Source organism: Jaculus jaculus, chromosome 4, assembly GCF_020740685.1.
Source record: "Jaculus jaculus isolate mJacJac1 chromosome 4, mJacJac1.mat.Y.cur, whole genome shotgun sequence".
Taxonomy (NCBI): domain Eukaryota; kingdom Metazoa; phylum Chordata; class Mammalia; order Rodentia; family Dipodidae; genus Jaculus; species Jaculus jaculus.
Genome location: NC_059105.1, coordinates 119,101,591 through 119,121,620, shown reverse-complemented (window position 1 = coordinate 119,121,620; position 20,030 = coordinate 119,101,591). Strand labels below are relative to the sequence as shown.

At 40.9% G+C, this 20,030-nt stretch overlaps 1 protein-coding gene across 5 annotated transcripts in view; it reads left to right on the top strand.

The window, feature by feature from the left end:
* The window catches only part of Mgat4a (alpha-1,3-mannosyl-glycoprotein 4-beta-N-acetylglucosaminyltransferase A), a 146,566-nt gene that overhangs the window by 87,458 nt on the left and 39,078 nt on the right, over positions 1-20,030 (top strand). For all 5 annotated transcript variants that reach the window (XM_045148103.1, XM_045148102.1, XM_045148101.1 and 2 more), the window contains exons 6-7: positions 14,965-15,011; positions 16,808-16,921. In XM_045148103.1, the coding sequence (XP_045004038.1) occupies positions 14,965-15,011; positions 16,808-16,921 (161 nt within the window). The remainder of the gene's footprint in view (positions 1-14,964; positions 15,012-16,807; positions 16,922-20,030) is intronic.

Sequence of the window (20,030 nt, the reverse complement as noted above, 5' to 3'; positions counted from 1 at the left end):
ATATGTCTCTGTGTGTGTGTATATATATATACATACATATATATATATATACACACACACACACACATATATTACTCTATAAAATTTGTTCATGAGTCAACAAATATTAAATGAAAAGATGCTAAGTGGTAGGCATATCACCAAATAAAATAAAACTTCTGCCTATTGACACTTATAGAGAAGAACAAATAGAACCCAGATCTGTAGCAGGCACCATGAGAAAGAAATTCAGTGGTTAGTACATGGCTGTGTGGCAGGACTTTATTAGATAGACAGGACATTTGGCAAAGGACTAAAGGAGGCATCAGTGGAGCAATAAAAGCAGGAGAATTGTACATGGAAAGGCCCTGAGCCCCAGCCTTGCTGAGATGTTTTTTTGGTTTTTTTTTGTTATTTATTTTGTTATTCGAGGTAGGGTCTCACTCTAACCCAGGCTGACCTGGATTTCACTATGTAGTCTTAGAGTGGTCTCAAACTCATGGAGATCCTCCTACCTCAGCCTTCCAAGTGTTGGGATTAAAGATATGCACCACCATGCCTGGCTGGGTTTTATCAGACAGCTAGAAAGGGCCGGGGAATGGCCGGAGCTCAGTGGTAGGCTGCAGTCAGAAAAGGATGGGGTAGACAGAACACCTGGATGCTTTAGCTCATTGTAAGAACTTTGCTAAGCCAGGTGTGGTGGCACACACCTTTAATCCCAGCACCCGGGAAGCAGAGGTATGAGTTTGAGGCCATTCTAAGACTACATAATGAAATCCAGGTCATCCTGGGCTAAGAGTGAGACCCTTACCTCGAAAAAACTGTAAACAAACAAACAAGAAAATCCAAAACAAAAAGAGAATTTTGCTTTGTTTTCAGTCTTCCCCTTGTTTTGGTAAATGCCAGTGGTAATTATTATAGGTTTTGTGATAAATGGCTGGGGTTGGTTGTATTCCAGTCAAGTTAAGTTCTATCCAGGATAATAGGCAGTAGTCTGTTTTGCTAAGATGAAAAACTTATTGAGAATTTCAAAGAGAAGCTACTTGACTTACTGTTTTTCAGACACTTTTAAAAGCTTATTTTGGAATAATTTTAGATTTAGAAAAAAATTGCAAAATTATAAAGAACATTCTTTTCATTCAGCCCGTTATAATGCTAACAATTTATGGTAGCTGCAATGCAATTGCCAAAACCAGAAAAAGAACCTGATAATGTACTTTTTTTTTGAGGTAGGTTCTCACTCTAGCCAACGCTGACCTGGAACTTGTTCATAGTCCCTAATGGGCCTTGAGCTCACTCTGATCCTCTTACCTCTGCCTCCCAAGTGCTGGGATTAAAGACGTGCGACACCACACCCGGCTGATAATACACTTTGTTTTTCTTTTCTTTTTTGGTTTTTGAGGTAGGGTCTGCTTTAGCTCAGATAGACCTGGAATTAGCTATGTAGTTTCGGGCTGGCCTTGAGCTCACAGCAGTCCTCCTACCTCTGCCTCCCAAGTGGTGGGATTAAAGGCGGTGCCACCACACCCAGCTAATATTATACTTTTTTTTTTTTTTTTTTGTTTTTTGGTGTTTCGAAGTAGGATCTCACTGTAGCCCAGTCTAACCTGGAACTCACTATGTAGTCTCAGGGTGGCCTTGAACTCACAGCAATCCTCCTATCTCTGCCTCCTCAGTGCTAGGATTAAAGGTATGTGCCACCACTCCTGGTTATACTTTTTCTTTTTATTTATTTATTTGAGAAGGAGAGATAGGTGCGCCAGGGCCTCTAGCCACCGCAAACAAACTCCAGATGCATGCACCCCCTTGTGCATCTGGTTTACGTGGGTCCTGGGGAATCGAACTGAGTTCCTTTGTCTTTGCAGGCAAATGCCTTAACCACTAAGCCATCTCTCCAGCCCCCAAATCAATTTCTTTCTTTTTTTTTGTTGTTGTTCTTTGAGGTAGGGTCTCATTTTAGCCCAGGATGACCTGGAATTCACTATGTAGTCTTAGGGTAGCCTCAAACTCACAGCGATACTCCCGCCTTTGCCTCCCAAGTACTGGGATTAAAGGCCACCCTTCCTGGCTTAAGTATATTTTTTTAATAACACTTGTTTACATGTTTACATCTGTTCTCTTTCTTTCTCTCTTTTTTTTAATTTAGAAAGAGCCAGAGACAGAGAGTCAGAGAAAAAGAGACAGAGGGAGAGAGAGAGAGAGAGAGAGAGAATTGGTGTGCCAGGGCCTCAGCCACTGAAATTGACCTCCAGACACTTCTTCCACCTAGTGGGCATGTGCGAGCTTGCACTTGTCTCACTTTTGTACATCTGGCGTAGGTGGGATCTGGGAAAGTAGAACATGGGTCCTTAGGCTTTTCAGGAAAGTGCCTTAACAGCTAAGCCATCTCTCTAGCCCCTCACATCTGTTCCCTTATCTTACTTTATTTATTTGAGTGTGTGAGAAAGAAAGGCAGGTAGACAGGGGTGAGAGAGAGAATGGGTATGCCAGGGCCTTCAGCTGCTGTAAATGAACTCCAGACGCATGCGCCACCTTGTGCATCTGGCTTACGTGGGTCCTGGGGAATTGAACTTTTACTTTGGTTTTGCAGGCAAAAGCCTTAACCACTAAGCCATCTCTCCAGCCCTGAATTACTTTCAATGGCAGACTTTATTTGGAGCTCACGTTGTTTCTGTTAAGTCATCTTTCTGTTTGGTCATGTTTCTGGGACCTCCATCCTGTACCCAGTCTTCTGTTTCCTCCATTCATGATAGCTCCTCGTCTTCTCATGCCTTTCATGAACATGGACACTTGATGACAGTTCTGTCAGTAATTTTCTAGAATGGCTCCATTTAGATTTCTCTGATATTATTTTGTGACTACTCATGACTGGATTTTGGGTGAGAATAACATGATTTTACCTTTTGAAAGGATCCCACTGGCAGCTTTGCCAAGGGTGGAAACTGTTGTCATAATCCAGCTGCGTTTTTGGTTGGGATGTTCATAGAAGCAGTTAATGAATACATTTTGAACTAAATGAGTGTTAATAGGTGTTTGGAAACATTGCTGTGGCATTAGCATGTTGCTCAAGACAAGGAAAGGCCAAATGAAGAAATCCCCCTCCCTCTTTTCTTTTGTTCTAACCTTTTAACTTCCTCTTTCTGACTCATCTTTCCGTACTGGACCATTTTAGAAACTGGTAAAAATAACAAAAATACTATGATATTTGCTTGCCTTTATTGGAGTATCTATGTTTAACTTAAAGTAAAAGCTACCAAGACTGATGTGGATAGTAATAGTTTTTCCTTGAATCCAGAGAATTAAAATGTATTACAAGTTCCTAGCTCTGTTCTGGCACATGACTGGCCTCTTGGGCCTGTTGATTTGTTACATGTACAGACTTTCTTTCTAGAATTTGCAGTAGTTCCTTTTTATATAAAATAACATCTGTTTCCAGCTATGAGTTTAACAAGAGCTGGGCTTATCTTCCCAATATAATCAACCAGAAAAGAGGTCAAAATGTATGAACCAACTGTTCCCAGGCACTGGACAGCACACCACACAGGATGTGGTTGTCTCAACTTTCTGTATCACAGTGCACAAGGGGAAGTCCCAAACAGCTGCTGGAAATTGCAAAAGAGATTTCTTAAAAGGAGGATATTACACAGAAAGTAACATCTCTGAGTCTACTGGAGCAGGCCACACATGCACAGAGGACACTGCACAGGGTGTAATAGATGTAAGCCACACAATTCCTCAAGATCACATCAGGCGAGGTCTGAGCAGCCACAGTGGCAGTCTTTGGTGGTCTCTTATGTTGCATACTTCAGATGCTTCCATATTTGCTTTCTACAGTTGCATGGTCTGATGTCCAATAGACCCCTTTGTCATTTAATGACCTGTGTCTATTTTTTTTTTTTTTTTGAGATAGGGTCTCTCTCTCTCTCTCTCTAGTCCAGGAATAGCTGACCTGGAATTCTCTATGGAGTCTCAGGGTGACCTTGAACTCACTGCGATGATCCTCCTACCTCTACCTCTGAGTGCTGGGATTAAAGGCCATCATACCCGGCAACCTTTGTCTATTTTTATAGTTAACTTACTTGAATCTTCTTTTGTCTAATGCAAGTATGGGAACTCCTGCTGTGTCTTTGTTTTCATTTGCTTGGAATCTTTTTCCATCCCCTCACTGTAGTCTCTTGTACACAGCATACAGTTGGGTATTGGAATTGGTGTATTTGTGTTTGCTTTTCAGTCTGTCCAGTCACTGTGTATCTATTTATAGGAAAATTGAAATCATCTTCATTCAAGATACTTGCTGAAGACTTACTGCTGCTGTTTTGCTCACTGTTTCCTGGTTGTTTTGCATATACTTCATTCCTTTCTTCCTGTCTTCTCTTGTAGTTTGATAGAGCAGTATGCTTTGAATGCTTTCTATTTTTTTTTTATGCTTTCTAAAGAGATTCACTTTGCTCTACATAGAGCAACTTAGAACCTATTTGAAATTGGTAACAACTTAACTTGGATTGCAGACATCACCTTCTACACTTTATTTTTTCCCTCCTACACTTTATTTTTATTTATTTATGTTTTATTTGTTTTTCAAGGTAGGGTCTCACTTTAGCCCAGATGGATCTGGAACTCACTCTGTAGTCCTAGGCTGACCATGAACTGACAGTGATCCTCCTACCTCTGCCTCCCAAATGTGGGGATCAAAGGTGTGTGATGAGAGAATTTATATTGTTTTGTAATGCTTATACTTTGAAAACTTAATTTATCTAAGCTTTCTTAATTTTTTGTTTATTTTTATTTATTTGAGAGGGACAGACAAAAAGAGAAAAAGGAAGGGAGGGAGGGAGGGAGAGAGAGAGAGAGAGAGAGAGAGAGAGAGAGGGAGAGAGAGAGGGAGAGAGAGAGAGAGAAAGGGTACATCAGGGCCTCCAGCCACTGCAAACGAACTCCAGATGTGTGTGCCATCATGTGCATCTGGCTTACGTGGTCGAACTGAGGTCCTTAGGCTTCACAGGCAAGCACTTAACCTCTAAGGCATTTTTCCAGCCCTTTATCTAAGTTTTTAATAACCATTGTACTGAGGATAAAGTTGTTGTACACATCGTAGTCCTAGAGTATTCTGAATATGACTATCTACTTATGCTACTGAACTTGTTCTTTGATATGTTGTATGCTGTTAACTAGAGCTCTATGTTCCAGCAAAAAGAACTCCCTCTAGCAAACCCCTTAGGGGTGCGTGTATATATGTGTGTTGTTATGTGTATGTGTGTATGTGAGTGTGTGTTCCATGGTACACGTATGTGGATCCCTTATCTTTTGTCTTAGGAAATTTTTGTTTATCCATCTCTGAAAGACATCTTTACTGGGTATTCTTGGTTATCAGTTTTTTCCCTTTGGCACTTTGAATATAACATTTCACTCTCCTGACTGATCAGGTTTCCACTGATAACTCTCCTGATAATTGTGTTGATGCTCCTTTTTATGTGATGTTTCTTAGCTCCATCTGGTCAGAATTTTTCTGTTTTTGATTTTTTAAAAATGGGTTAGTTGGTATGATACAGGGTTATTTATTTATTTATTTTTAAGTATTTAAAAAATTGTTTATTTATTTACTAGAGACATGGAGAGAGAGAGAGAATGGGCATGCCAGGGCCACCAGCCATTGCGAACGAACTCCAGATGCATGTGCCACCCTGTGCATCTGGCTTATGTGGAACCTGGAGAATCAAACCTGGGTTCTTAGGTTTAGCAGGCAAGCACCTTAACCACTAAGCTATCTGTCCAGCCCTGTTTTTGATTTTTTTTTTTTCAAGGTAGGGTCTCACTTTAGCCCAGGCTAACCTGGAATTCACTATGTAGTCTCAGGGTGGCCGCAAACTCACAGCAATCCTCCTACCTCTTGCCTTCTGAGTGTTGGAATTAAAGGTGTGTGCCACCATGCCTGGCTCTGTTTTTGACTTTTGATAGTCTTCTTATGTGTGTTGTTAAGTCTGTGAGTTGGCTTTTCAGACCTCTGTGTTGTCAGCACATGGATGTTGGCATCTATCCCTAATATACATAGTCTTTCTGGTCCCTTCTCTTTTTCTCTTTGCAGCTCTGTGTGCAGGCTTAGCCTCCTGATGGTCTTTTGTAATTGACATAGGCTGTCTTACTTTTTTTCATTCTTTTGTCTTTTTATATCTTCTGCTGACTGGATAATTTCAAAGTTCTGTCTTCTAGCTAGTTAACTCACTCTACTTCATCAAACTTACTGTTGCCATTGTTCTATTAAACTTCTTAGCTCAGTCATTTTTTTATTTTCTACAACGTCCATTTGAGTTTTTTAAAGACTTCTCTTATTCTTGCTTTTTTCTATGTATTTTCCACATTTTTTTTCCCTCTCCCAGTACTGAAGCTTGAACCCTTAGTACTTGTCCCTCAGCCCTCTTTAAAAGTTAAAAAAAAAAAAAAAAGGGACTCACTAAGTTGCCAGGTTGGCCTTGAACTTGTGATCCTCTTGCTATTCTCCATGTAGCTGGGATTACAGGCCTGTAACACTAGGCTTGGGTAATTTCTTCTATCCATTTATTCTTGTGTTTCAGTGGACTACTTTAAGAGGATTATTCTGACTTCTTTGCCGGTTGTTTCATAGATCTCTGTTAGAGGTGCAGTAGGTATGTTTTTGTTGTTTGATTGATTGGTTTTGGTGGTGAAGGTGTGCGTTGGTGGGGATGTGATGAGTCCCTGATTGCTCCTGAGCACTGGTGTCTAGGAGTTGTTTTTTGTAGCTTGGGAAGACAGCTCCCTCTTCTGGCCTTAATTGGTATCATTTGATAAGGACACAAGTTCACTAGTAATCTTCTAGTACTTCTTCCTGGAAGGGCCAACTGGTGACACTGATCAGACAGTGAGTTCTGTGGTTGGATGTATTGCTGGCTGATAATGTGATGGCTTCTGGTTGGGCCAAGTCACAGTCCCACCATGTGAGATCTACAGTTGGGCAAAGCTGTATGCTGGGCTCCAAGGTCAAGCAAAATTACTATTTAAATATGGAAACCTGCTTCTTTGGACAGTGGCAAACACAGAAGCCATAGATTATTACTAGAAAATTTTCAGTGTCAGAGTTATTGGCCAGGGAGGTCACTGATACTCCCAAACATTACAGGCCATTGCCACGGCTCTTGATTTCCCACTAGGAGTAGATGGTAAGACCCTATTGCTGAAGACTCCACATACTTATGCTGCAAGGTCACTGTGAGATAATGCTGGAGCTGAGCTGAAAACCACCTCCATGTAGACCAACTGACAGAAAGCTGGAAACAGCTATGCTGCATGCAGTTCAATGGGAGAGAGAAATCACCAGTGGACATTGCAAGCCTTAAATTTGTCCAGCCAGGCCAAATGAGCCAATGGGTGCAATAGTAGCATGTCTGTTGTGGGGGAAATCAACCACTCTCTACTTGGACTGGAGGCTTGCTGCACAGGAGGAATATTCCTGATACTGAAAACCTATGGCTGGGCAAGTCATGAGCGCTGTGGGTGTAACTAACGCCTCCTGGTGTCTGGCTAAATGCATACATTATACTCATCAAACTGCTTTGCTAGCACTTTTCTTAATGTTCATACCCATATATTAATGCAACTCTCATTTTTGGTTAGAGAAGCTTCTCTTTTCAGGTGGTAGTGACTTCTGAGGTGACTCAGAAGGTACCACAGTGCTGACAAAAATTGAAAGAGCACTCGCTCAACACTAAAACATCTCTATTACACCTTCCAAGGCTCAGGTTCGATCCATTGTAGAAAAATTGACTGGAAGAATGTAAGAGCCAAAGGAAGGGTAGGACTCTTTACAATGCACTCTGCCAGGCACAAAATGGCCTGGATATCCATGACCTCATAGTGCCTGGCACTATCTACACAAGACCATCATAATAGGAGGAAAAGATGATGACATCAAAATGAAAGAGACTGAGAGGGGGAGGGGATATGCTGGAAAGTAGAGTTGTGGAGGGGAATGTTGGGGGGGAGGGAATTATCATGGTTTATTGTCTATAATTATGGAAGTTGTCAGTAATAATAATAAGGTGGAGCGCAACTGAGAAAGATAGCAAGCATCATCCTCTGGCCTCTGCATGTATACATGTTTGCGTACATACACACACATGCACATCACAAAACATGCACATGCTAATAAACTTATAAAATTAAAAACAACACTGGGAGGTGGCTCATCAGATAAGAGACCTGCTGCACAAGCATGGGGATTTGAGTTTGGTCCCCAGCACCCATGTAAAAAGCCAAGTGGGGCTGCACATGCTTGTAAATCCAGCACTGGGGCTCTGGTTAGCCAGTCAAGGAAGGGAAGGTACAGTGAGCGCTGGGTTCAGTGATTCTCATCTCATGGAAGTAAGACAGAAGAGTGATAGGACACCCACCCTCCTCTTCTGGCATCCACACACGTAAGCATGGGGTACACATATCTGCAAACACACGTGCATATAGCACATGTACACATGCATACCCATACACCCATCCCCCCCACACCATATGCTAGATAACTAAAACAAAAGGCACCAGATATTAAAGAACCATCTACAGAAGTTAGTTTGATATATGGGGACTACAGAAGAATTGTCAATAATGTTCAAGTGTTGAAAGAAAATGTTCTAGGAAAAAAAGCCTTTAAGTTAGGCTGAGAATACATAGCTCAGTGGCAAATGCCTTGCCTGCCAGGCATAAGGCCCTGGGTTTGATACACCACACACACACACACACACACACACACACACACACACACACACTCTCATTTACTCTAAAGCAAGGGGCCCAGGCTGAGGTGGGAACATGATTTAAGTCCTAGAGTTTGAGCTCAGCCTGTAGAACGTGTTGTGGTCACGTCTCTTAAAAATAAAGATATAGGGCTGGAGAGAGGGCTTAGCAGTTAAAATGCTAGCCTGCAAAGCCTAAGAAGCCAGGTTTGATTCCCCAGTACTCATTGAAGTCAGCTGCACAAGGTGGCAGAGGGCCTGTCGTGCTATTCTCTCTCTATAGCTTTCTCTCTTAATAAATAAATAAATACTTTTTTTAAAAAAAGTTACTACTTAAGATATGTGTTATCAGAGATGTGCTCCTTAGAAATGAACAGTTGAGAGTTGCTTTCCTACCAGGGTGATGCTGTGGGGAACATTTTTGGCTGAGTTGAGGTCAAAGAACTTTAGCCCCAAGCCTCAGAAATGTGTGGAGGTGGCATGGACTTCGGAGGGCTTTTTGGCTAAGGAGCTCTACTGTTTGACTTAGACTAAGCAGGTTGACTACTGTGCTTTTGCAAAGTGTAGAGTTGTATGCTGTTTTGCTTGGACAGGGTCTGTGCATGATGGTCTGCACATGGGCATGGAGACACGACCTTCCAGGGACTCTAGGTTGAACTTCCGCAGTGCTTCTGCAAGTGAGCGATTCAGTTTTGTGGGTGGGTCACATCAGTTGATCTAACAATCACCCACCGCAATCAGAATGGATGTTATGGGGAGCTCTGTTTCTACCAGACCTAGGTAGTGTAGTTGTGCCATTTTCCCCAGTAGCCCCAGTGAGACCAGAGTGGACTTGGGATGCTAGGGAAGCTGGTGACTGCCCCTGGTTTTCCATCCCTTGTAGGAGCTGGACATTCTCTCCATGTGCCTTGTGCTCATGGGGAGAGAGGCCCTGGCAGCAGCTGTCTTAAGTGCTGGGGTTTCCCGATGGTCGTGTCTGTGTGTAGTTGCTAGCTGAACTTTCTGTGGGGGGAGAGTAGCCCAAGACTTCCAGCCCCTCCTCCTAGGCCCACTTTTGTATGTATTTGGTGTTTTACACATCTACCCCAGAGAGAAACTGGATGATGTTGTCCCTCCACATTTGCATATGTACAACATGAAATCCTTGTTTTTTTGCATTTAGCTTTACTCCCTGCTTTTTTGTAATTCACATAAAACAAAAATTAATCCATTTATGCTGGATGTGGTGGTGCATGCCTTTAATCCCAGCACTTGGGAGACAGAGGTAGGAGGATCATTGTGAGTTTGAGGCCACCCTAAGACTACATAGTGAATTCCAGGTCAGCCTGAACTAGAGTGAGACCCTACCTCAAAATAAAAAATTACTCATTTAAAGCCAGGCCTATGCTGTTGTCATGTCAGTGTGTTGTATAGCATTTTCATCACCCTTCTAGGCCACTGCCCATTCATTTCTCCATTCTCCTCAGCCCTACACAAGTGTAATATGCTTTCTGCCCCTATAGACCTTCCTCCAGATAGCTCTTATAAATGCCATGATACTGTATGTGGTCCTTTGCAAATGATTTTTTTCACTCAGTGTTTTCAAGGATCATCCATATTTTAGCACATACTAGCAATATCTCTTCATTTTAGCATAAAAATACAAAGTTTTACTTAGCTATGAAGAGCACTTGATTCTCTAGAAACTCCTTTGTTTTACTCCCACCTGACCAAGTACCTCCTATTCCTGGAGAGCGAGGGAGGGAGGGAGGGAGGAAGGGAGAGAGGTGAAGGGAGGGGAGGGGAGGGGAGGAGAGAAGAGGAGGGAAAATGGGGTTGGAGAAATGGCTCAGTGGTTAAAATGCTTGCCTGCAAAGCCTAATGACCAGGGTTCAATTCCTCAGTACCCATGTAAAGCAAGGTGTACAATGTGCCACATGCATATGAAGTTTGTTTGCAGTGGCTGGCGGCCCTAGCGCACCCATTCTCTCTCTCTCTCTGCAAATAATAAGTAAATAAAAAAAGAACCAGGCTGACCTGGAACTCCCTATGTAGCCTAGACTGGCCTTGGACTCATGGTAATCCTACTACCTCATCCTCCCAAGTACTGGAATTACAGCTGTGAACCTTCAGGACCAGCTGTATTCCTTTTTCTTTAGATAAGCAAATCATTGGCTCTTATTAAGTGCTTATCAAATTGAATACAGAATGTCACTTGACATAGTTCATAGACCATGCTTGATTGCGGTCTCTAAAATCATAGTCCACTAAGAGATCAGGCACTCATGGTCAAACACGTGGGTGATAGTGTGTTTAAAAAGAGATCACTCACTGGTTGTGGTGTCACATGCCTTTAATCCCAGCATTTGGGAGGCAGAGGTAAGAGGAGGATCACCATGAGTTTGAGGCCACCTTGAGACTACATAGTGAATTCCAGGTCAGCCTGGACTAGAGTGAAATTCTACTTCAAAAAAAAAAAAAAAAAAAAAAAGGAAAGGAAAAAAGGAAAGGAAAGGAGAAAACAAGATCACTAATGTTTGGGTTTATATAAGGGAAGTGCAGAGGATTTTGATCTGTGTTCCAAAGTTCCTTCTTGAGTTTGAAGGGTATGGTATGAAGAAGATAAACTTCTCTTGAGTTTTAAGCTTAGCAACAACTGGAACTTCAAGTAACAGATATTAAACTATTTACCCAAAAACCCATATCTTACAACTTTGAATAATTAGAAACTTCTGTAATCTCCAGGGTTAAGCTATTACTTTTTTTAAAAAAAATTATTAACATTTTCCATGATTATACAAAAAATATGCCATGGTAATTTCCTCCCCCCCCCCCCACTTTCCCCTTTGAAATTCCATTCTCCATCATATTACCTCCCCATCTCAATCATTGTACTTACATATATATAATATCAACCTATTCAGTACCCTCCTCCCTTCCTTTGTCTTCCCTTTACATCTCCTTTTTAACTTACTGGCCTCTGCAACTAAGTATTTTCCTTCTTACACAGAAGCCCAATCATCTGTAGCTAGGATCCACATATGAGAGAGAACATGTGGCGCTTGGCTTTCTGGGCCTGGGTTACCTCACTTAGTATAATCCTTTCCAGGTCCATCCATTTTTCTGCAAATTTCATAACTTCATTTTTCTTTACCACTGAGTAGAACTCCATTGTATAAATGTGCCACATCTTCATTATCCACTCCTCAGTTGAGGGACATCTAGGCTGGTTCCATTTCCCAGCTATTATGAATTGAGCAGTAATAAACATGGTTGAGCACGTACTTCTAAGGAAATGAGATGAGTCCTTCGGATATATGCCTAGGAGTGCTATAGCTGGGTCATATGGTAGATCAATCTCTAGCTGTTTTAAGAACCTCCACACTGTTTTCCACAATGGCTGGACCAGATTGCATTCCCACCAGCAGTGTAGAAGGGTTCCTCTTTTTCCACATCCCCGCCAACATTTATGATCATTTGTTTTCATGATGGTGGCCAATCTGACAGGAGTGAGATGGAATCTCAATGTAGTTTTAATCTGCATTTTCCTGATGACTAGTGATATAGAACATTTTTTTAGATGCTTATATGCCATTTGTATTTCTTCCTTTGAGAATGCTCTATTTAGCTCCATAGCCCATTTTTGATTGGCTTGTTTGATTCCTTATTATTTAACTTTTGAGTTCTTTGTATATCCTAGATATTAATCCTCTATCAGATATATAGCTGGCAAAGATTTTTTCCCATTCTGTAGGTTGCCTCTTTGCTTTTTTCACTGTGTCCTTTGCAGTACAAAATCTTTGTAATTTCATGAGGTCCCAGTGATGTGGTTTTATTGCCTGAGCAATTGGGGTTGTATTCAGAAAGTCTTTGCCAAGACCAATATGTTGAAGGGTTTCCCCTACTTTTTCCTCTAGCACTTTCAGAGTTTCAGGTCTGATATTAAGGTCTTTAATCCATTTGGACATAATTCTTGTGCATGGCGAGAGAGAAGAATCTGTTTTCATCCTTCTGCAGATATATATCCAGTTTTCCCAACACCATTTGCTGAAGAGGGTGTCTTTTCTCCAATGAGTATTTTTGTCATTTTTATCGAATATCAGGTGGCTATAGCTACTTGGGCTTACATGTGGGTCCTCTATTCTGTTCCACTGATCTACATGTCTGTTTTTGTGCCAGTACCACGCTGTTTTTGTTATTATGGCTCTGTAGTATAGGTTAAAATCAGGTATGGTGATACCACCAGCCTTATTTTTGTTGCTCAGTATTATTTTAGATATTCGAGAAAGCTATTACTTTTAACCTCCCAGTCTTAAATGTTTTGACAACCCTTATAACATACATACATCATATTCTCTATATCATTGATATGTTTTGATAATTGACCATGTCTAAGTTAAGTTGTCACTGAATTTCAAATGAGTAGTAGTAGATTGTCAGGGGTTTGTTTGGTGGTGCTAGGGCCTTATGGCAGGTATGGCAAGCACTCTATACCACTGAGCTACATCCCCAAACTGGATTTTTGATTATTCATAAATTAAATATCCACAGATCTGGCTGGGCATGGCAGTACACACCTTTAACCCAGCACTTGGAAGGCTGAGATAGGTGAATCATTGTGAGTTCGAGGTCAGCCTGGGACTACAGAATGAGTGCCAGGTTAGCCTGGGCTAGAGTAAGACCTTACAAGAACAGAAAGTACATAAATCTCATAGCCATTTATTTATTCTTTAAATATTTTATTTATTTATTTGAGAAAGAGAGAGGCAGATAGAGAGAATAGGTGCTCCAGGGCCTCTCGCCACTGCATACGAATTCCAGATGCATGCACCACTTTGTTCATCTGGCTTAACGTGGATACTGGGAAATCAAACCTGGGTTCTTAGGCTTCACAGGCAAGCACCTTAACTGCTATCTTTCCAGTCCATTTTAACCATTTATTTATTTTTTCCATTATTTTTGTTTGTTTGGTTGGTTTTTTTGAGGTAAGAGTTTCACTCTAACCCAGGTTGACCTATGTAGTCCCAGGGTGGCCTCAAACTCACAACAATCCTCCTACCTCTGTCTCTTGAGTGCTGGTATTAAAGGCATGCACCATCACGTCTGGCTTTTAACCATTTATGTATTTATGTTTGTTGTTTTGTTTTTTTGAGGTAGGGTCCCACTCTGGTCCAGGCTGACCTAGAATTCACTCTGTAGTCTCAAGGTGGCCTTGAACTCATGGCGATCCCACTACCTCTGACTCCTGAATGCTGGGATTAAAGCTGTGTGCCACTATACTTGGCGGCACCACTTTATTTTTATTTTTATTTTTTGGTTTTTTTGAGGTAGGGTTTCACTCTAGCTCAGGCTGACCTGGAATTCACTATGTAGTCTCAGGGTGGCCTCAAACTCACAGCGATCCTACTGAGTGCTGCGATTAAAGCTGTGAGCCACCACACCTGGCTTGGCACCATTTATTTTTAACTCTGGTAATCATTCTCTTTATTTGGTTTCTTAGTACCAGTATCATAAACAAGTCTTTCACATCTTTTTATTATATAGTCTTAGTATTTAATAGTTTCTGAGAGTTTTTCTTCCTGTGTTTTAAAAAATAGAATAGAAAATTAATGTTCTGTGCTAGTAAGTACTCAAAGACATTTGTAATTGCAGTGTGATAGAACAATCTCTGAAAGTTTAATACAGTATTTCAGTTACATGAATCATGGGTCTCATTTAAGTCCAGCATTAAAAATGAATTATAGGGCTGGAGAAATGGCTTAGCGGTTAAGCGCTTGCCTGTGAAGCCTAAGGACCCCAGTTCGAGGCTAGATTCCCCAGGACCCATGTTAGCCAGATGCACAAGGGGGCGCACGCATCTGGAGTTCGTTTGCAGTGGCTGGAAGCCCTGGCGTGCCCATTCTCTCTCTCTCTACCTCTCTACCTATCTACCTCTCTCCCTCTCTCTCTTCTTTCTGTCACTCTCAATAAATAAAAATGAACAACAACAAAAAAAAAATTAATAAAAATGAATTATAAATATATTTGAAAAAGAATGTGCTGGTCGTGGTGTCATATGCCTTTGATCTTAACACTCAGGAAGCAGAGGTAGGAGGATCGCTGTGAGTTCAAGGCCAGCCTGGAACTACAGAATGAATTCCAGGTCTGCCTGGGCTAGAGTGACCTTATCTCCAAAAGCAAAAGAAAACAAAACAAAACAAGAACAACAACAACAACACACATACACACACACACACATGAATGTAGGTATAATTATTTTTCTCTTTCCCAGACAGATCTTGATTATGTGCATGGTGTTGTAGCCAACCTGGAGAAAGAGTAAGTCTTCCTTAAATATGCAAATGGAAATATTTTCACTATTATCTCAGGCTTTTTGATAAAAGACACGTTCTCTTAAATATTTTATTATGCTTTTTTTTGGCTTCCTCATTCATTACTCTGTGAAGTTCATTAGACTGTGCTTTTTTACATTCTCATAGAGTAGTTATATATGTCTAGTTTTCTGATAATTGGTTTGTTCTACTATAGAAGACATTATTATACTATCAAATAAGTCTTCATTGTCAAAAGCAATACTTAGAGAGAGTTTTATGAGACTGTTTGAATCTTTCATCTACCCACTGAGCAAACATTTCATTGCAGTCAGTTCAGATACTTTTGTGGTTATTCCACACCTCAATGCTGCACCACATCTGTATATATTATTCTGTTCTACAAGATTGGGGACCAGTTACTGTGAGCAGCTACCAGGTAAAAAGCTTAGTAACTGTCAGATTTTACTACTTTTTGCATTATTAGCTTAGTGGTTTAAAGATTATATCAGAAAAATTAGACTGCATGCAAGTTTCTTTTCTGAATTTTATTTGATTTGATTCCTAAAAGCCACATTTTCTACTAAAGGCTTAGAAGTAACAATTAGTTGCCAACTCCAGATTTACAATAATTTCTGTCTTTGTCTATCAAAATGTTGAAGCTAAATATCCTGGCACTCTTTACAGAATGACATTGGGTAGGCTTCTTAAGTAAAAGGAATAGGGCATTAACCACTGCTTCCCTTGCCATAGACCACAGGCCAGGTTTTGTGTAGTCATTCCGCTGATTCATGTCTTCCTTGAAGCACAGGAAAACTGAGGTCAGGGAAAAAAAAATAAAGGTATCATTATGAACTAGGAACTTCTATGCAAAGACAGGCAGTTGCATAAGAATTTTGCAGCAATGTGTAAAAATGAAGCATGCATGCAAATATGAAAGAAAATATATTTGAGATAATAAGACCTATTTAAGAACATTGGAAAAGGTCCTGTCTGGACTGGAGAGATAGCTTAGATGTTAAAAACCAGCACCAACAGCTTACCCACTGGAGCTCATATCCGCAGAGCCCTCAGGAAGCCAGACACAAAAGCAGGTGGATACCTTTGGCTTCGGGAGGTGGAGTCAGGAGAATCCCAAGCCCTGTGGATGTTTGGGGCTAGATTGCTCTTTCTTAGGAGGCTATCCATGCATAATAAAATGTTTAGGAGAATGGGTGTCTCTCTGTTAATGACTGGAATATTGCCACTCTGCATAAGAACCAAAATGTCTGCAGACACTGCTGAATATCCTCAGGAGAATAAATCACCCCCCCCCCCACACACACACATGAAAAGCAGTGTGTTGGAATGACACAGAGCCTTTAACCCACAACTGAAGCCTCCTAAGAATTAAAAACCTTTGCTTTGTACACAGATTTATTAGTTGGCTTCACTTCAGTTCTCTGTTTTCTATGATATTTTGATTTATCTTTAAAATTCGGATTACTTGTAGGAATGTCATGCTTGCAAGTTGTGTAGGATTTTTTGCTATGTAAGGGAGTCACATTTTACACTGCCTTTTGACAGCATTACTGAAAGAAATGAAAAAGAAGATCTAAAAATTTCTACCATAAAAGAAACTTGCAATATTTTGGTAAATAAACCCAGTGATGAACTAATTTTATGGAACACACTGTGACCATCACAGCATACCCTGCTACGTAGGTTTACTGATGCATTTTATGTTAAATGCAGCAAATTGAGCATTAGGTACATGAAATCCTACAGGGCTTTAAATAATTCAACTAACCTTTCTCATGATAGATTTTCTAAGGAAATCAGTTCTGGCTTGGTGGAAATCATTTCGCCTCCCGAAAGCTATTATCCTGACTTGGAAAACCTGAAGGAAACATTTGGAGACTCTAAGGAAAGAGTGAGGTGAGTTGCTTTCCATTCTTGTCAGTGTGATGTTTCATAAGTGTAGTCTTGGTCATCAAAGCTTAGAGTATTTTGGGCTTGACTTGATGAAGTGTTCTAAGTGACCTCATTAACATGCACTGAGCTAAGGCTGAGTGATGGTTGTGTTTCCTTAAGCTGGCTTTAGAAAACTTACTCAACACTACTCAGTATATTTCTGTAAGGTTTTTTTAATGCATTTAATACATATTTATTAATTTCTATTTGTATTCAGTACATAGTAGTATTTCTACTTGTTTGTAAGCACAGTTAATAAATGTCAGAGTAATGTTCCATAGAATATAGTTTTCCAAGCACTGGTTTAATGAAACATTAAGAAATGACTGAAGAAAAGGTCTATGGTCAAGGAAGTTTAGAAACCACTGAATTACACCTTCCCCTACCTTGGGCTGGGTTTGTAGCTCAGAAATAGAGCACTTGTCTAGCATGCACGAGGTCCTATGTCCATCATTAGCACTTCAAATTTTTTTCCTCTCAGCAAATGGGTTTTCTTCTGGATTTTGTGTTTGTTTGTTTTTTAAGAGGTAGGGTCTCACTCTTGCTCATGCTGACTTGGAATTCACTATGTAGTCTCAGGGTGGCCTCAAACTCTTGGCAATTCTCCTACCTCTGCTTCCCGAGTACTGGAAATAAAGGCCTATGCCACCACGTCCAGCTACTTCTGGATGTTTTAGTATCTCTAATATACTAATATGTCTTTAGAAGAGGAATATGTATAGTGTGTCCTACTTAAACTTACACATTCTTACCCCTCAGCGTGTGTGTGTGTGTGTGTGTGTGTGTGTGTATGTATATGTGTATATGTGTGTGTGTGTGTGTGTGTGTGTGTGTGACTTTAGAGAGGCTTTATTAGATTAAATAAAGGAAAGAAGAGAGATTATGAAGAGCTCCTGCCCATGAGAAGGCAGGAGGGGGTAACACCTACCTAGACACCAATTGGGGGTCATTTAGAGGTTCTGAATGGGGCTGAGGTAGTTAACTGTGTTACTACATTTTGGCGGCTGAGCTAACCAGCCACAATGCCAGGGTCAGGTTCAATCCTTGCATGAGGACTGGAGAGATGGCCTTGTGGTTAAGCCCTTGCCTGTGAAGGGGTTCGAGGCTCAATTCCCCAGGACCCATGTTAGCCAGATGCACAAAGGGGCGCACATGTCTGGGGTTCGTTTGCAGTGTCTGGAAGCCCTGGCGCGCCCATTCTCTCTCTCTCCCCCTCTTTCTCTCTCTGTCTGTTGCTTTCAAATAAATAAATAAGAATAAACAAAAAAATTTAATCCTTGCATTAATTCTAGGAAAGGGGAGCATATCTATGAAACTCCTTTAATCAAGAGATAAGGATGCACACCTTTAATCCCAGCACTCGGGAAGCGGAGGTAGGAGGATAGCTGTGAGTTCGAGGCCACCCTGAGACTCCATAGTGAATTCCAGGTCAGCCTGGGCTAGAGTGAGACCGTACCTCGAAAAAACAAAAAACAAAAAACAAAAAACAAAAAAAAAAAAAGAGAGAGAGAGAGAGAGAGAAAAGGAGAAGCCAGATCCTTCTCTGACCTCTAGCAAAATAAAGACTTTAAGGACAGGCTCAAGGACATTCCCTGCTTTTACTTTTGGGGTTCCAGCCATCCTAAACTGCCTCAAATCCCCTCTGAAATAGCAACCCTAATTACTGTTAGGGAATTGGGATTATGACCGATCTGGCTTCTTTGAGCTGAGTGGGGCTATTGGGTGTGGCAGTTGGCAAACTTCTCTAGTGAGTCTATATAAGGGACCCCAAAAGTGCATTGATAGAGTGTAGAAAGATAGTCTTGGAAAAAAGTGTTGGGAAGAAAGAATAAAAGCAAGGTGTTAAGGGGAAGTAGGCATTGAGTAAATTGGGCTTGTCAGGTTCCCATTCTTATAGAATTCATGCCTTGGAGGTTGATGTAGGGAACCCAGATGGAGTTGAGTTGTTGCAGGACTATCTGAGTATGAGCTGAGTGTAACAAGAAGAAATAAAGTTCAGGGCTAGAGAGATGGTTCAACAGTTTAGGTGCTTGGCTGCAAAATCTAACAGCCAGGGTTTGATTATCCAGTACCCATGTAAAGCCAGATGCACGAAGGGGCGCATGCATCTGGAGTTCGTTTGCAGTGGCTGGAGGCCCTGGCATGCCCAGTCTCTCTTTCTCTCTGCTTGCAAATAAATAAGTAATTTTTTTAAAAAAAAGTAAAACAACAGTGGAGCATGCGAAGTCTAAAAACTAGTGGAATTACTATTACCAGAAATGATAGGCATAATTTTCTTTTTAAAAAATGTTTTAATTTTTATTTATTTATTTGAGAGAGGGAAAGAGGGAGAGGGAGGGAAGGAGGGATGAAGGGAGTGAGAGAGAATGAGAATGGGTGTGCCAGGGCTTCCAACCACTGCAAATGAACTCCAGATGCATGCACCACCATGTGCATCTGGCTCATTTGGGTTCTGGGCAATTGAACCTGGGTCCTTGGCAACTGCTAAGCCATCTCTCTAGTCCCCTTTTAAATGTTTTATTATTTATATGCAAGCAGAGAGAGAAAATGAATGTGCATGCCAAGCCTCCAGCCATCTAAATAAACTCCAGATGCTACTTTGTGCATCTGGCTTTATATGGATACTTAAGAGAAACTTTTAGGGTCTTGGGAGGAGCTTTGTCCTCAGCTTTTGTGCCATCTGCTTAGGATGTCTTATCATCTCCTGTGGCCTTTTTACCTGAAGCAGGAACCAAAATATTGTTTATACTTTTAGCTCTGGTGTCACTAATTGGCTTTGGCTGCTGTGTATGGTCTTTAAACACTGAAATGGACAGTATCAGTCTTAAAGATGCATGTGGCTACAGAGCAGATCTGATCACTTTAGACTTGAGCAAAGTAGATCTAGTTAAAGAATGTTACAGAGGCTTAAAAGTCATTCTAGCATTCATGTCTAGTTGCTTGGTGACATTGTAAGCTATATCTAGAACATAGAATACAGACATGTTTTATCTTTTAAATACCTAGCAGCTGTAAGTACAGGCAGAACATGTTAACAGCCCTGGGTACAATTTTTTTCAACACATTTAAAACA